General features: G+C 34.4%; 1 protein-coding gene and 2 pseudogenes across 3 annotated transcripts in view; 2 read left to right on the forward strand and 1 right to left on the reverse strand.

The window, feature by feature from the left end:
• Nucleotides 1-1,599: 1,599 nt before the first annotated feature.
• Nucleotides 1,600-11,653, forward strand: LOC145587825 (uncharacterized; annotated as a pseudogene). Its single transcript, XR_014101445.1, has 8 exons — nucleotides 1,600-1,766; nucleotides 9,362-9,577; nucleotides 9,666-9,803; nucleotides 9,978-10,056; nucleotides 10,172-10,243; nucleotides 10,343-10,418; nucleotides 11,040-11,102; nucleotides 11,171-11,653. The product of XR_014101445.1 is annotated as an uncharacterized LOC145587825 (transcript).
• Nucleotides 11,654-12,802: 1,149 nt separating this feature from the next.
• The window catches only part of LOC145589601 (citrate synthase, glyoxysomal-like), a 33,345-nt pseudogene continuing 30,642 nt past the window's right edge, over nucleotides 12,803-15,505 (reverse strand). The window contains exon 13 of the transcript XR_014101771.1: nucleotides 12,803-13,029. The product of XR_014101771.1 is annotated as a citrate synthase, glyoxysomal-like (transcript). The remainder of the gene's footprint in view (nucleotides 13,030-15,505) is intronic.
• Nucleotides 13,733-15,040, forward strand: LOC145590175 (uncharacterized). Its single transcript, XM_081646932.1, has 2 exons — nucleotides 13,733-13,879; nucleotides 14,578-15,040. The coding sequence occupies exon 2, from the start codon at nucleotides 14,585-14,587 to the stop codon at nucleotides 15,038-15,040; it is 456 nt and encodes a 151-aa protein (XP_081503058.1). The 5' UTR covers nucleotides 13,733-13,879; nucleotides 14,578-14,584.

Raw genomic sequence — 15,505 nt, forward strand, 5'->3', positions numbered from 1 at the left:
AAAATCAGCCACCAATTCCCAGAAAGATCAATTTGAAAAAACCTCCAAATAAATTTTGCAAGAACCCTAATTTAATTCACGCCAAATTCATTGATTATAACGTTAAGTTTTTCGGCAACAATGGGGTCGTGTGGGATTTTTCGAGCAAGGGTGGGGGCTGGGTGGGGTTCGCCAACAAGGCAACAAGTGTAGCGGTTGGTTGGGGTGGGGGTGGTCTAGAAGGTGGTTGGTTTGGATGAGATTGGTTGCTTCCGATGGGATGGAGAAGGGGATGGGGGTTGGGATTTGTTCTTAAAATTTTATTTTATTATAATTTTTTAAAAATTTTATTTTTTTGACCAATATGATCGTGAGACATGGGCTTTGAGTCGGAAAACAGATCGGAATTAGGGAGGGGTGGTGATTCCTACTATTTTGTGTTTTTTGGTGGTTTTTTTTTTCGTAAAAAATGGTGGTTATTTAGAAAAGTGATGTATAGAGGTGGTGTTTTAGAAAATTTCCTAAGCATAAAGGCCATCGATAATACGGAGTAATTCTTTTCGAAAGCAAGCCATAACTATTTATATAGTTATATACGTGAGAGTGAGGGATATCTCAAGGGGTTAGAGCTTCCTTCTCGATTTCAGGAGATCTTGAGCAATGCCGGCTACTAGGGTGAGCAGGTTGAGCGACCGCTTAGGCCCCCTTTATGTGGGGTCCATAACTTTTTTTTTTTTTTTTTTTTTTTTTTTTTTTTTGACAACTTTTTTTTTTTTTAATAAAAGAAAATCTGATTTATTAAAAAAATATCAAATGCAAAAGATGAAAAGTTGGTAATTCATCTTCTTCACCAAAATGTTCACCTCGGTACAATAATTTTTTTTCCCCCTTAATTTCTCCCCATTACTTCCTAATTTCTCATTTCTCAAAGTTCCATTTTCCATAAATGATTAAATGAGACTCTTAAAATTCTTCAATCTTCAATCATGATTTTTCCCCATATATTCTTCCCAATACTGTATTCTCAATGCTATTGTAATCACTATAATTATTGTTTTGGCAAATAATTACTCCGTATATGATTAATGTGTGTGTGTGTGTTTTTTTTTTTTTTAATATATACGAGTAATGTACTTGTTTGATTGGAGTTTTTTTTTCTTTATATTCCTATACTACGTATATTTTTTCAATCATGAAAATATGAATCGTGTTGTGAAAAGCATGAAAAAAATAAAAAAAAGTACAATAAGAGTTAGTTTGATTTCATATAGGAGCAATTGATAAGTTTTTTGCTTCAAAAAATGACCGTAGAACGAATTTTCTTAGATGATTATCGTGTAATTCGTAATTTGGTGAACTATTAAATATGAATTTATGAAATTCGACTCTGCTGTTTAGGGGCCCTTTTTTTTAATTTTCGCTCCGGGCCCCAAAAATGTCCGAGACGGCACTGATCTTGAGATCAATTTTCACCCCGTCTTGTGGTTCTCTAAACAAAAAAAAATATAGTTATATACGTGTAATGTGTCATTAATTATAAATCATCTTTTAAAAATAGGGATTTATAAATCTGACGGTTGACATAACTGCTTGCGTATACGTGTCATTAATCAGCTTCCTACGTTTTGCTCTATTTTTTTTTTCTTTTGAAGTTTTTCTCTTTTACGTTGCACCCTCTCTCTCCTCCATCGAAGCGCGTCCGGTAATTCTCCATTGTAGCGCGTGCTCTGAATCCTCCATTCAACCGGCTTCTGGGATTTCTCTCCTCCATTGAAGCAGCATCTCAGGTACAATGATTTTTTTTTTTTTTTCGTTTTTTAATTGATGGTCGAATATCAATCTCACCAATCTAGGGTTTATCGTTTTTCTGATTGTCAGTATAATCAACTTAGGGTTCTTCTAAGGCTGATAATTGAACAATTGGTTACAATTACTGAAGTTTCAAAAGTTTATGACGATCAATCTTTTTTTTTTTTTTTTTTGCTACAATTTTTCCCCAATTTACGTTGATATTCTTTAATCGAAAATAAATGATGGGGTGCTAATTTGATAATTCAATCAAATTTGCATCTTTGTGTTTCCCTGGTTTTTGTGATCACAAGCCACTTTACTCTATGCCTGGACATAGTAGATGCTAGAGGCCTAGAGCATTTATGAGTCCAATTTAAGCTTGTTGATATTGTTAACTTTGTTTAAGATATCAACGCAATTTGGTTCAGAGGCATTTTGGGCAAAATTCCATTTGACTTGGGTACTTCATGATGCAATTGAAGGATGGTGCATTTGGATTTGTAATTTTGTACTTGAATTGTCGAAAGAAGATGACTTGATGCCTACACATTTTTTCTTAATGGGAAAAAAGCTACATGATTTATAATTTACATGGGTGTAAATTTTGAATCTTTTACTTGGAAAGCCTTCACCTGCATTGTTACATTTTTTCTGAATTGTACAAGGGAATCTTGTCTTCCTCCCATATTACGTCTTCGTTTCATGAATCGGTTCATTCAGCTTCCATTAGAAGCATTCTCCATGTGTATTTTTTTGAAATTATAGATATTTTCGTTTCAGATGACACTTAATCAACATTGCCCCAGTTGTCCATCTTATCTGAACAGCTGACGCATAGATTCAGGCGTTGGGTACTGCATTATATGGATATTTCTATGCTTCTAATCTCTAGTCAACTCATGGTTTTTTTTTCCCATTTAGTCTAATTATAATGTTTGTGTTAGTAACCAATTAGCGGAGCAATGTTGATTCAATTAGTATTTAAAAACACAAGTTCTGATCATTTTTATACTTCGTAGTCATTAGGATAACTCATTTAATTTAATTCATTAGGGAATTAGGGAACTTGTTTTTTTAGATAACTTTCATTTTTTTTTCTTTCTTTCTTAGAAAACTTGATTTTGTTGTATGAGTCATGTCTTGCTGTTCATGCATTTCCCACCATCTTGCTTCCATCTTATTTTACATTTCTCTGGTTGAATTAGTTTAATATCCTTGTGCACTTGAAAATCTGAATTCCAAAACCAAAACTAAAACTTAAGCATTGAATCATATGCTAGCTCACAAAGAGCCTAGCTGTTTATGGCATATCCATATTCATGCGTGTATATGTCTAAATCTCGTAGTGAGCTTAATGATTGACTAATTTCTAGCCTCTATAAAGAATCCAGGTTGCCTTTAACCTAGCTATTGATGTCATATCCATATCCATGTAAGTTGACGTGGGATAATAAAGTTTCAAACTCTGTTCAACTATTTTTCTTCGAGATTTTCCTCTCTCTATCTCTCTGGTGTTCAGCCTCTTCAGTTTTCAAATGGGAATGTGCGATGTGTTTCACCTTTTATCCTTTTACATTCTTATTTTATTTAAAAATTATAATTTTTTTCTCCATTTTGTTTTTAATAGCCTACTCCCCTACAAACTAAAGTAATCCTTTTTTATATGTGTACTTTTATTAAAAAACTTTATGCTTTTTTCTTCCCTTTTGTATTTGGTAGCCTACTTCCATGCCGACTAAAGTTATAACGTGCTTTTCCAACCAATTCTTTTCATGTTTTCAGACTGAAACTTAAGGTTAAATCTTTCGGAAAAATTATGTGCGAGAGTATTATTCATGAATGATATTCTAAAAAGTATGTAAATTTTCTCTAAAAGAGTTCAAGAAACTCATGATAAGTAGAGTGGAAAATCAACTTGAGCATTTTCTTAATGGATAGAGTATTAATATTGCTCAAACTCATTAAAGTATAAAGTGAGTCAGGAATAAAAGCCATTTTGTACGGGAAGTGAAGTCTCCTTTACAATTCCTTGTGCTAAGGTTGAAGTACTTCTTAATCTCTTTGTAATGAGCAATGTTACTCCATTTCTCAACCTTTCACCTTGAATATAGTAGGATTCTTAAGGGTTCAAGATTTATCAAAGTATTTATATGTCCCTAAAACTAAGTCTCAACAACTAGAAAATTGCATGTTTTGCCCATTCACACTATGATGTATTACATTTCTAATGAGATATGTCTAAGGAGGAGGCAATGTGAACTACTTTCTTTGTCTCAATTAGCCTTAACCCGTTTTATTCGGGAGCATAGATAAAGGAGAGGTGTACGTATGTATATGATGGGTTTTTGATGAGAAAAGTACATAAAAGTGGTAATTTTACAATATTTTATCTAAATGAGTATGTGGGGGCAATTTTATTTGAGCATAGGGTAAGAAAAATACTCGTATTATATTGGCAGACCCAATATGATTAAGGAAATGGGAAAGAACCCGTATGATATTGGTGACCCAATTATATTTGGAATATTAAGAATTTTTTTTCTTTCCTTTCTTTTCCTTTTATCATCCCCTCTTCTCATCTGTTATTAATATGAACCAAAGATTTGCTTCATGCAGTGGATCCATTCATGGAGGAGTTCTATAATTTGGTGGGACACATTCATTTCATGGTACTCCACCCATTATATCAAGTCTTCTCATTAGATCATTTACACTATGAGTTGGTATTAAATGTCTTTTAGTTTGAAAACCAATAAATTAATTTATTTGTTTTTAATCAATGCCTACTAAAACAAGTCTTTGGGTGTAGCTTAGGAATGCTACGCTCTAAAACTTGTTATAGTGTGCTAAGCATGATAAATTTATAGTTGGAGATTGGGATGCGTTATGTGCATAAATGCACGCTATGGATTTATAGAGATTAAAGTTAAGCGCATCAAGGCGCTCTTTGAATGAGCTTTGCCAACTTCAAAAAATGTTGTCCACTTTTTAGATGGGACGACATTAATTTTGTTTCTATTTTCATTTTATTATCTTTCAAATGGATCTTTACTATCTCCTTTTGGAAATGATCAAGGTTATAGCTATCATAGCCCATTAAACGATTCGTGTGGTGTGCTTTTGTCTATTGGCAACAAGGGCGCAAGCAAGACAAGGAGCAACACAGTCTTGCGCCAAGCTTGATGAGCACTCTTGGCTTTTCGCGACATGCAGCATCGATGCGGCTTGACAACCAAGGTCAGGGGGCACAAGTGAGTTCGACCTTTATTTGTTTCAAGGTCTGTTTGGGATGCTTTAAAACATATGGTGGCACAGTTGGTAGAGAGATTTCACAAATTTTGACTCTTTCACCTCTCATACACGAAAAAATAGGTTTCTTTGAATGATGAGTGGGAATTTATATAATTTTCAACAAATTCTTCCACAACAAATCACTTCACAACAAATCCCTCCACCAAATTTCCAAGATCACGATTTTTCCTCACAAACTAGCGTGTCAATTGTTACTCGATGAAGCTTTAGCAATGGTGTTGATATCGTCTCATCAGCTATCCCTACAAGCCCACACCACCTCCACCACCACCACCACCACCATATTAACAACAAAATGTGCATCATCAGGGTAGAGCTAATAAAAGAGAGAGGGTGAAGCTCTTATACCTAGCTACAAACAAAGTGTTTATCTCCAATGTGTCTTACACTCCTCCCATGCACCTCAGGTATCAAAGTGGCACCTCTTGAATTACCATAATTGGAAGAAGCATCATGGATCATGGGGAGTAGAGCCTTTGCCTCTTGAAAAAAGCACACTATCAAATGGGTTTGTTACCATGAAGAGAATGAAGTGACAATTTGGACTTTGCATACCATATTTTTTGTTGCCTGTTAAAAAAAAATATTGTACACAAAAATGTTTAGGAAATCACGGTGCATTTTTCTATTGAAAAGGAACTTTGGGATTGCTTCAAAGTGGTTATTGTGGAAAAAAAGGAAGGAGGATGAAGATGATGTGAACATAGTAACCATTGGTACTCATGACTTTGGTGGTCTACCTTCTTCTAGTGGCGTGAAGAAAGCTAAGGCTTTGAAACAAAGAGGCAATCGAGGGTTGTCATCAACAACAGTACAAATTGCTATAAATTTGGGTGAGATTCTTAAAACAGTATTGATGTGAGGGGTTATGGCATGAACCTATGAAAGAGGGGAAAAGCAAATCCAATTGGATGGAAAAAATGTTTTATTTGAAGACGAGTAAAGTTGGAATCAATGAAGGTTAAATGAGATATGCTACAGTCCTATCTCACAAAGAAGAATTAAGAGGTTTTGGTTATTCAACCTTTATTTTGTTTTACTATATCATATTTAATTTAGTTTCATGTTTGTTGAGTTATAATTTTAGGTTCCAAAGCTATAATAGTTGCAAATGAATTATTATACTTTATTATTATTATTATTATTATTATTATTATTATTATTATTATTATTAGCGTTATTGTTATTATTGTTGTTGAGTTAAATGCTATGCTTTTTAAAATGTTTTAGTAGTATTACTTTCTAATTATGGATCATATTTTCAATCCATGTAAGTCATATATTGTTTCATCAACAAGTAATGTTCTCTTGATGAATAATTATGGAAAAATTGACATTACCAATCCCAAATATGGACATTCTTCTTTAAACAGTCCCAACTATTGATCAACTCATGACATTCCCAACTTTAGGGGTGTTCTTATTAGAACAATCCCTAGCTTACAATGATCAGGTAAAGTAGAAATTGTCACGTGTTGAGTTTTTAGTGGTCTGGTTTTAAAGTAACATGAAGATGGTGTAACAAGAGGGGTGGGTGTTTAGAATGGTAGAGGATTGATTTTTTTCTAATAACGCTTAACGAAAACAAGACACATGGTGCTATTAATCGGTTAATAATATGTTAAGGACTATATTGAGAAAGACCTCTCAAAAGTTAGGATCGCTCCAAGTTAATCAATAGTTGGGACATTTTAAAGAAAGCTGGTCATAGTTGGAACTCATGGTGTCAATTTATCCATGTTAAAGCTTGTAATTAATTTATTGTGAAAGGATATTTTGTTTTTGATTCCGTTTTATTATTTAATTTGCTCGTGTTCAGCTTTTTAAGATTTACTTATTATTATAGCTGGGTTTTAAATTACTCTAGAACTACCATACAATGTAATCTTAATACTACATATATGATTGTGTATTTGTGAATAAGTTTCGTAAAAAACCTAATTACCTTTGATTAAAAAAAGTTAACTAGGTTAAAAAACAAGTAGAGTTTAAATATTATAGTAATTCGTTTATATAAATATGCAATTGGATCTCAAAATTAGCTAACTAACATTATGTTTTGTTCATTACTTATTTCTGATCATACTTTATTGTTTATGTGTTATTTTTTTAATTGTTAAATATGTAGTATTAAATTCTTTAATGAAAAAAAATTATGAAAATTATATATTTGGAAAGACACATTAATGCAAATCTAACAAGACTTCCTTTGATATATATATATATATATATACACACACACACACACACACACACACACATACACACACACACACACACACACACACACACACACACACACTAAATGTAGTCATAAAAATAAGGTGAACTAAACATTGCCTAATTGTAGTCATAATTATTTTGTTTTTAATTTATTTGTTCTACTCACTTTATAGCTTTTTTTTTCCCTACTCATTATCTTTACCAACGTACCTTTCTTTGCAATATTACACCTTTGTACACTGTATTTGCCACTCTTTCTTAAACCTAACCATCCTTTTTGCACTCTCATTCTTACTTTATCTTACGCCTTCAACCTTTTTGCTCTATCTCTTACATTTTATTACATCTACTTATCTTTTTTTTATTTTTATTTTTATTTTTATTTTTTTTTAAGTTTTCTGTAACTATGTATCTATAATGAGTGGGTCTAAAAAAATGAGGTATAATATTTAATACCTTTTGTAAAAGTTGGCTATATACCATTACAAATTATGGTTCTACTCCTTTCAATTCACAAATAGTCTTCTAGAAAGCCCATGTGTGATTGATGGTTGCCCATTTAATTTCATAATCTTAATGTGATGTGCTGTGAAGTTGCAATTTTGTAAAGCAATCGCTTGTCTTGCCCTTTTGCTAGAGCATGTACCCCAGGCTTCATTACAACACAATGTTGTATTTGATCTCTATGTTAATGGAATTTCATTCCTGTTCTTTTGCTTTAGTCCAAACAAAACTTATACACTGATGTTGGGTACACTTAGAAGTGGTCTTTGAGGATCCAGTATTGCTTTGGTGAAATGCAGTGATGATAAATTGATGATCTTGTGGTGTGCTTAGCTAGGAAGAAATGGTGTTTTTTGCTAGAAAGAAATGATCGAACTTTTAAGGATGTTTCCACTCCTCCATATTAATTTAATTGGCTTAGGAAGGTTTTACAACACATGGTTTGTGTGTAGAAAACTTCCATTTTGAGTAATAGGATATGGACATCCTAAAAAGGATTATATGAAGATTAGGAAGATTATTGTGAACTAAGGAGTACCAAAGTTTCTTCAATTTAATTGTTACTCAGTCTTTAAATTGACAGATTCAAGCAAAAGCCCTTTATTTATTACCTGAATGTTAATGATATTACCCCAATATGAAAGGCCCTAATTATTAGATACCCTAGTTCGCGAAGTAAATTGACAGATTTTGGTAATCAGATCGGTGGTGGTTGGTATTATGTCTGTGAGACTAACTGGTGGTTTCTGGCATCAGATCGGTGGTCGTCGTTGGTAAAGAAGTTTCACGTCTGTTCTCTCTCTCTCTTCGATCTACTCTTTTCTTCCAAACTTTTTTTTGCCTTCACAATCCTCTTTTTTCTTCATTCTTCTCGATTCGAAAGCTTCTTTTATAAATTTATGGTTCTCTAAGTTTACCTAGAGAAATGTGATCCCTATAAACCACCGTCTTTTTTATGATGAAAAGCCATCAGACAATTGTTAAATTTTAGGATGAAATGGATATGGTGGGATGGGGTCAAGATAAATTTTTTGTGGTATGCAATAAAAGCTCAAAATGAATATCGACTACTGATCTTCCATTCTGTTACTGACTTATTCCCCAGTGGAAGAACAGATTAGTGGTTGATGTATATACAAGTATTTGTCTCAATCCTCAAAATTCTGGCTTAGAATTTGAATTAAAAATTTGACTTCTGGATTGTGTCTTGTGCTTAATAATGGGTATGCTTCCTCAGTTCTGGCTTTTCTTCCTATTACTGTATATTCCCCTCCCCCTCCCTATGTCGAAAAAATTTACGTTAGCAGACCATCTATGTTCCCACTTGTGGGGTACTTGCTCTCTATCACCCTCTAACTTCATCGAAAGGATGATTCTTTTACCTCATGCTTCTGCTGTGCTAGTGTTATTAATGGAGTAAAGTAGCTGGAACATTAATATTCTTAAGTTTTAGAGGTACCGAGGTAGGGTGAAAAAGATTAAATGTTTCAGTGTCTGAGATTCTGTTCAGGATTTTCTAACTGTTTGTTTTCTAATTATTTGGGTCCAGCAGGACTTTGAAGACATGAGATCGGGGTATATACACTTTTCTGATAAACAAAAAATTGGGAATGGGGAAGTTCCATCTCTGGTTGATTTATGTGTTCAGACAGCAATAGATAACATTAGATACATTGGTAATGTTGCTCCATTAGATTCACATCTTCTAGAGCGCATCTTGCCCCATTGTACTGTGGAGCAGTTGATGCATATTGAAAATGCTACAGCTGTAAGTTGAACTATCTCTTTGGCCCCTGTGCATTAAATATCTTTACTTTATTTTATCTTAAGTCTTGTATTGTTTTGAACTATTGTAGGAGAGGGATCTTAGTCCAATTACTGATAAACTTTGGAAGAAATTTTATGAGGCAAAATTTTTTGCTGAGAGTGTTAAAGTGGTAGAGGCAAGGATGAAATAGTATAACGTGACATTTAATTGGAGACAACTGTATCAGGTATTTGACTATCTGGTGTGCTTTATCAGGCAGACGCTTTATGTTCTATTACTTGCTACTATGTTTGGTTTACCCCTTTTGGAAAAGGCTTTAAGTGTGGTCTTGTGTAATCAATCTAAATGCTTGAATGGTACTTGTTTATTGTTCAGTTTTAAACAAGGCTTTTCCTTTCAGGCGAAATTGAAGGAAGTAAACGAGGCTGTAAATGTATCAGTAGAGCGACTAGCACAAAGATTAAAGAATGAAAGTGCCCGTAAGTTTCCTCTAATACTCAAGCTATTTATTTTGTTTATTTATTCTATATGGAGGTGTTAGCTCAAATGGGTTTTCTGAATTTATTTATTTATTTATTTTATTTTTTACTGCAGGAAAGCAAACTCGTCAAATCCAGTTTTGTTCAAAGGTCCCCCCCTCGTCTAAGAGACGGACTTTTTGCGGAGGTATCTTTGTTGTTTTTGTGGGGCCCAAAATGATCATGCGACTCTTATAGTCTACTATTGTCTATTCTCTTACCATATGATATGATGCTTAACATGTAGCATTTGGAGAATCAAGCGCCTATTCCAATGCAAAGAGCAGCATTCTGAAGAAGGCAAAAGCTGAACACTTTAACAGGTATTCATCTAAAAAAATTGAATGCATTTCACTTTTCAATTTCATGTTTTGCCAATTATTTTTGGCGATGATGATGGACTTTCTGTTGTCCTTTCTACGAAGTTTATAGAGCTGTTTGTCAAAGTTCTTAAAACTACACTTGCCTTCTGTAAAAAAAATTCCTTGGGCGGTGGGTCTCTCCAAAATATTACAGTATCATTTTTGTAGTATCTGACTAGTAGGGGAAAAGCTACATACATGTGCACCTCCCTAAACTCTATCTCAACAGGATGGAAATTTTTTGTATTTCATTTATTGGATTCAGTACTAAACAGCTTATGAAGGAATTCAGCATCTGTGTGATCATTTCTAACCTGAATGTGAGCAGAACTATCTAAATACTACACTATTTACCAAACTTTTAAACAATATGTTTATTTGCGGTTTGGACAAGTTTAGTTTATCAACTTGTTTAGAAATGACTATATTGTTACAATATCCTAATGTCAAATTTGCTTACCCTATATCCTCATTGGTAATTGGCATGCTCTACTTCAAAAAACTTCAGGAATTATTAACTTGGCATTTCTCAAAGACCCTGATGGTTTGACATTTTGCTTTCTTCTGTGGCTTCTCTAACAGTGCAGAGATGAAGAATCGGGCAGCTATACGAAAAGGAGCTGTACAGCAACCAAGAAGTAACAGGTAGGTTGACTCTACCAATGTAGGTTACACTTCCAAGAACATACTTTGATCTTGTCTTGTGATTTTAGTATCTCGAGGCCTCAAATTTCTCGAGGGATGGGCCCTAATTCAAATTCATACTCAAAAGGGACTAAGTAAGCTGATTAATTGGGGAAGTGATGAACGTACAAGCAATGCCTTCCCGCCTCTGCCAAACATGTACCAAGAACGTTACCATTCAAGCGACTTTGAGTCTTTGACTGAGGTGATCTTATTCTACTTCCGGCACTGCCAAATCTGAGCAGGACCTGTCTCTTTTTCTGTATATCCGCATAGGCACATAGTAGTAATCTGCGCTGTGCAGTTCTGTTGTATGTACAACATATTAAATCTGGACCATCTACCCTTAGTGATGGAATAATCAATCCAGCATAATCTGCAGCCTTGAGCTACTTCTGGCCGATCAATTTTTAGGATTATTTTCCATATCTTGTTCATTGAATTTGTGGTGTTTTATCTGTGGATCATAAGATCTTCACACTTTTGAATTTATATACTTATTTTAAACTAGCAAGATCTGCAGAATTGTCAAGGGGGGTTTTGTGTGATCCCTCTGCAAGTTTTGGGGAAATTGTTATATTTATTGCTCATTTGTCGAGGTGTTATGTGTTGTTTATACTTTGTACGCGCTTGTTACTTTGACTTGCACATAATTCATGAACACATCTAATGTTATTCGTTTTGGAGGTGCATTTTCAGTGCCTAGTTTAAATCGGACGTTATATAGTTTCATCACTCATTAGGCTAGGAAACTGAATCTGTTTTACTGTATAATATCACCAGGCCTTATTGCTGATTACTAGTTTCAGAGACTATTTATGGTATGTGTCAAAACTGTCAATGCCCATAAATTTTAGATATTTAAACTTGACAAAAAACTCAGTTTTAGTAAAATCTGTATATCTTCTCTTATTTAAAATTTCCAATATTTACTAGGACTTGTGAGGATATTAGAAGAGTTGAGTTCTACAAAAACCAAGCGGACAAATATGCATTACTTGGGACTCAAGTACATCCCAAATAGTTGGGTTATTAGTATACACTTTTACTTAAAAAAAATGCATGATTTGAATAAATAAAGAGAGACTAAGCAAAAATTTGTTCTAATAAATTTTTAAATGTGTATTTGAGCAGTAAATGTTTAAACATTTATACCAACGCCTTTTCTCTGTTATAATCGTTTATGATTCATAAGTTCAAGGAGCATGATATGAGGTTGTTAACAAGTGTGAATAGTGATTAAGTTTTTCACGCTAGACGGTGCACAGATGAATAATTGTAGCCATTATGATTATGATAATATAATATCTCTTCAGCATGAATGTCTCAGGATGCTTTTGCTAGTACATGATTAATAAGTTCAGTAAAGAACTGAGGTATTCAATCACCTATTTTTTTCGCTGATGATTTTGTATTTGCTCTTCAAAGCTACTCCAACATTTTAAGTTCTATCGAGTTTGAATTCAATCCTCTTAATGAAATGTCTGCATTCGTAAGAGCATAATTGGGGTTCTAAGACTGCCAACTGATATTTGGTAGCGAAAAAAGGATCCATATTTGTTACTTACTGGACAAATTAAAAACACGCTCCAAAATTCCAAATCAATCTTAGTTACAAATGCAAAATAATAAAAGTAAAATAATTTAACCCCTGCCCTAAATGTCGATTCTTGTTATCCCCATAACCTTATTATATAAAAACAAGATAGAAATTGTTTTCTCCATTTATATCCTATCAGAGTGGAATGTTTTTTCTTTAAGGTCCAGATCCCGACAGTCTCCGCCTTGTTGCATTTGAAACCGAGACCTGACTAAGCTTATCTGCCCTAGATGAATCCATACCATCTTTCAAGGGCATGTAATGTCTTAACCATACTCCAGTGTATACCTGACAAAAAAAAGTTTGAATGATTTTTCTGGATTTGAGACAAACAGAACAACCTCAAAGTCTAAATACAAATAATGTGTTTAAACTTTAAATACAAATACAAGAGAAGAAAAAAGGAAAACAACTAGTTCTATCGGAGTACTGGATAGGTGAAAGACAGGAAGTTTTTGAATTGGAAATGCTTCTGGGATTCCACAACACCTCATGCATTAAGAAGGTTTTATAAAAAATATCAGATTTAGTGTACAATATGATCTCTAACCAAACATCAATGACTGTGTCTCACCAATAATTGCAGCTTAGTCTAAGAAGTTGTGAGGATAACTAACTCAGAACAATGATCACTCTAGAGACCTTGAGAGATATCCTTCCTCGTTTTTGTTTATGTTAAAATCGGGTTTCAATTTTGGCGATCATGAAATAGTTGCAGCACTATTTATTTTACCTTATACAATAGCAATTATTAGCATGGAAAATAGTCAAGTTTACAACCTCATGAGCGTTGCCCCAGTTAATATGCGATATTAACAATGAGCGTTAATATAGTGGCAAAAACGCAAATAAAAGAGCTTTGCTGTATTATTTTAATATTTTATTGAATTGGTGGTGTGCTGGCACTTAACTCTGAGGTTAGTCAATGATTAACTTTATTTTTGGACTCCGTTTTGACTTTCATTTTGCCATCTTCATCATTTGCCAAAAACCGTTATTTCTCTTCAGCTTAGTTCTTCAATCTCCAGCAAATTCGAGGGAGTGGGTGAGACGAAATTCAAATATGGAGCTTCAGTCCATATTCTTGTAGCGTCGTTGGTGGGGAGAGGTTTTTGGAGCGTCGTTGCTGCAGTGACAGGTATAATTTATTGGTAGATTTCGTAAACCCTAGCTGCTATAAACCCTTACAGTCCTAATAATCGGTTGATTAGAAGTGGGGGCATTTTGTCATTGTTGTGGATATGGGAGTTGGGGTAATAATTTGGTGTTTATGACTCAAAATGGGCGAGGATTTTGAATTGTATTTCCTATTAATGAGAGTGGTATAGTCCCAGTAAATCAATAATGTGTAGTCTGCTGTAAATCCTAAATTAAAACTCTTTTGAATTGAATGTGTAGTCTGCTTTGTTGTTGGAGATGGAATGTTGTTGGAATTTTTGTAGATTGTAGTATATGTTGTTCATTAATTGATTGAATTCTGCTGGTGTTTGGGGGGTGCGGGGTGCTCTGAAATCGGTCTGCTTTTTGTCAAGCTAAGGATTGGGCTGTTTCATTTTTTACTGAAGGTATAAATGGAGTGTATTTTCGACTGGCGGTTCTGTATTTTATCTTCTGTTGTTATAGTTTTGAATTGAAATTCAAGTGATTTATTTGTTTTGTGTATATGATGTTGAAGTGACTCATGTGATATTTTGTGTTTGATATTTGAGTGATTTATGTGATAGTTGACTGATTTATGTGATAATTTTCTTTTTGAAATTGGAGTGATTTATGTTGTATTTTGTGTGGTTTAAATTTGAGTGATTTATGTGATATTGGATTGAAATTGGATTGCAGTTTTGCTATGGGGATTGAGTTTGAGTTTGATTTTGGGAAAGAAATGTCTGATCCTGTTGAGAAAGCCATAATGTCTGATCTTGTTGAGAAAGCCATAATGTCTGAACCTGTGGAGGACAAAGGCAAAGGCATAATGTGTGATCCAGTTGAAGAGTCATCCGCTGATTTTGAGGGGGGGCAAGTCATATCTTATAGTGGTGTTGCTAGTGATAAACTCCCCTATATGGAATGTATGCAACTGACTGTACCAAACTCTGCTGAGAAGAGACTAGCTGCCTTGTCTCCAATTAAAACCATTGAGACTGTGGAGACCATTGTGTCAACCAACCAGGTGAGCATGTACTCCTATGTTGAGTCTCCTAAGTTAGGAATGGTATTTAAATCCTTTGAAGATGTAGAAACCTACTACAAGGAATATGTAGAGCAAAAAGGCTTTGGGGTAACTAGAGTTTTCGAAGAATAAAACGGGGAGGAGAGGTGCCACATGGAAGTGTGAGTGTTGGGGCCCACCTGATATGAGGGCAAGGAGGGAGGCCAAGAAAAGGGCCAAGGCAATGGAGTTGTGTGGCACTGGTGGTGTGGTTAACGGTGAAATTGGAGAAGATATACTGCAGCGGGCGAAAAGGACATCTAAGAAATGTGAATGTGGTGCCATGTTATATGCCGGCGTTGATGATGATGGGTTGTGGGTTATCAGGAAGGTGAAAACTGAACATGATAACCATACCCCCAAACCAAGTGATGCTAAGTTGGTGAAGGAATATCGAATGAAGAAGTATACATCCAATGTATGGAGGAAACTAATGAATTTCTATGATGAAGGTGTTACTATAAGGCAAGCACATGGATGTATAGCTACCGAGACTGGGGTGGATAACCATCCTAGTGTTAAGGACCTACAACATGAAGTTTACAAGGAGAAGCGGTT

This window comes from Chenopodium album, chromosome 17, assembly GCF_948465745.1.
Source record: "Chenopodium album chromosome 17, dcCheAlbu1.1, whole genome shotgun sequence".
Classification (NCBI taxonomy): Eukaryota; Viridiplantae; Streptophyta; class Magnoliopsida; order Caryophyllales; family Amaranthaceae; genus Chenopodium; species Chenopodium album.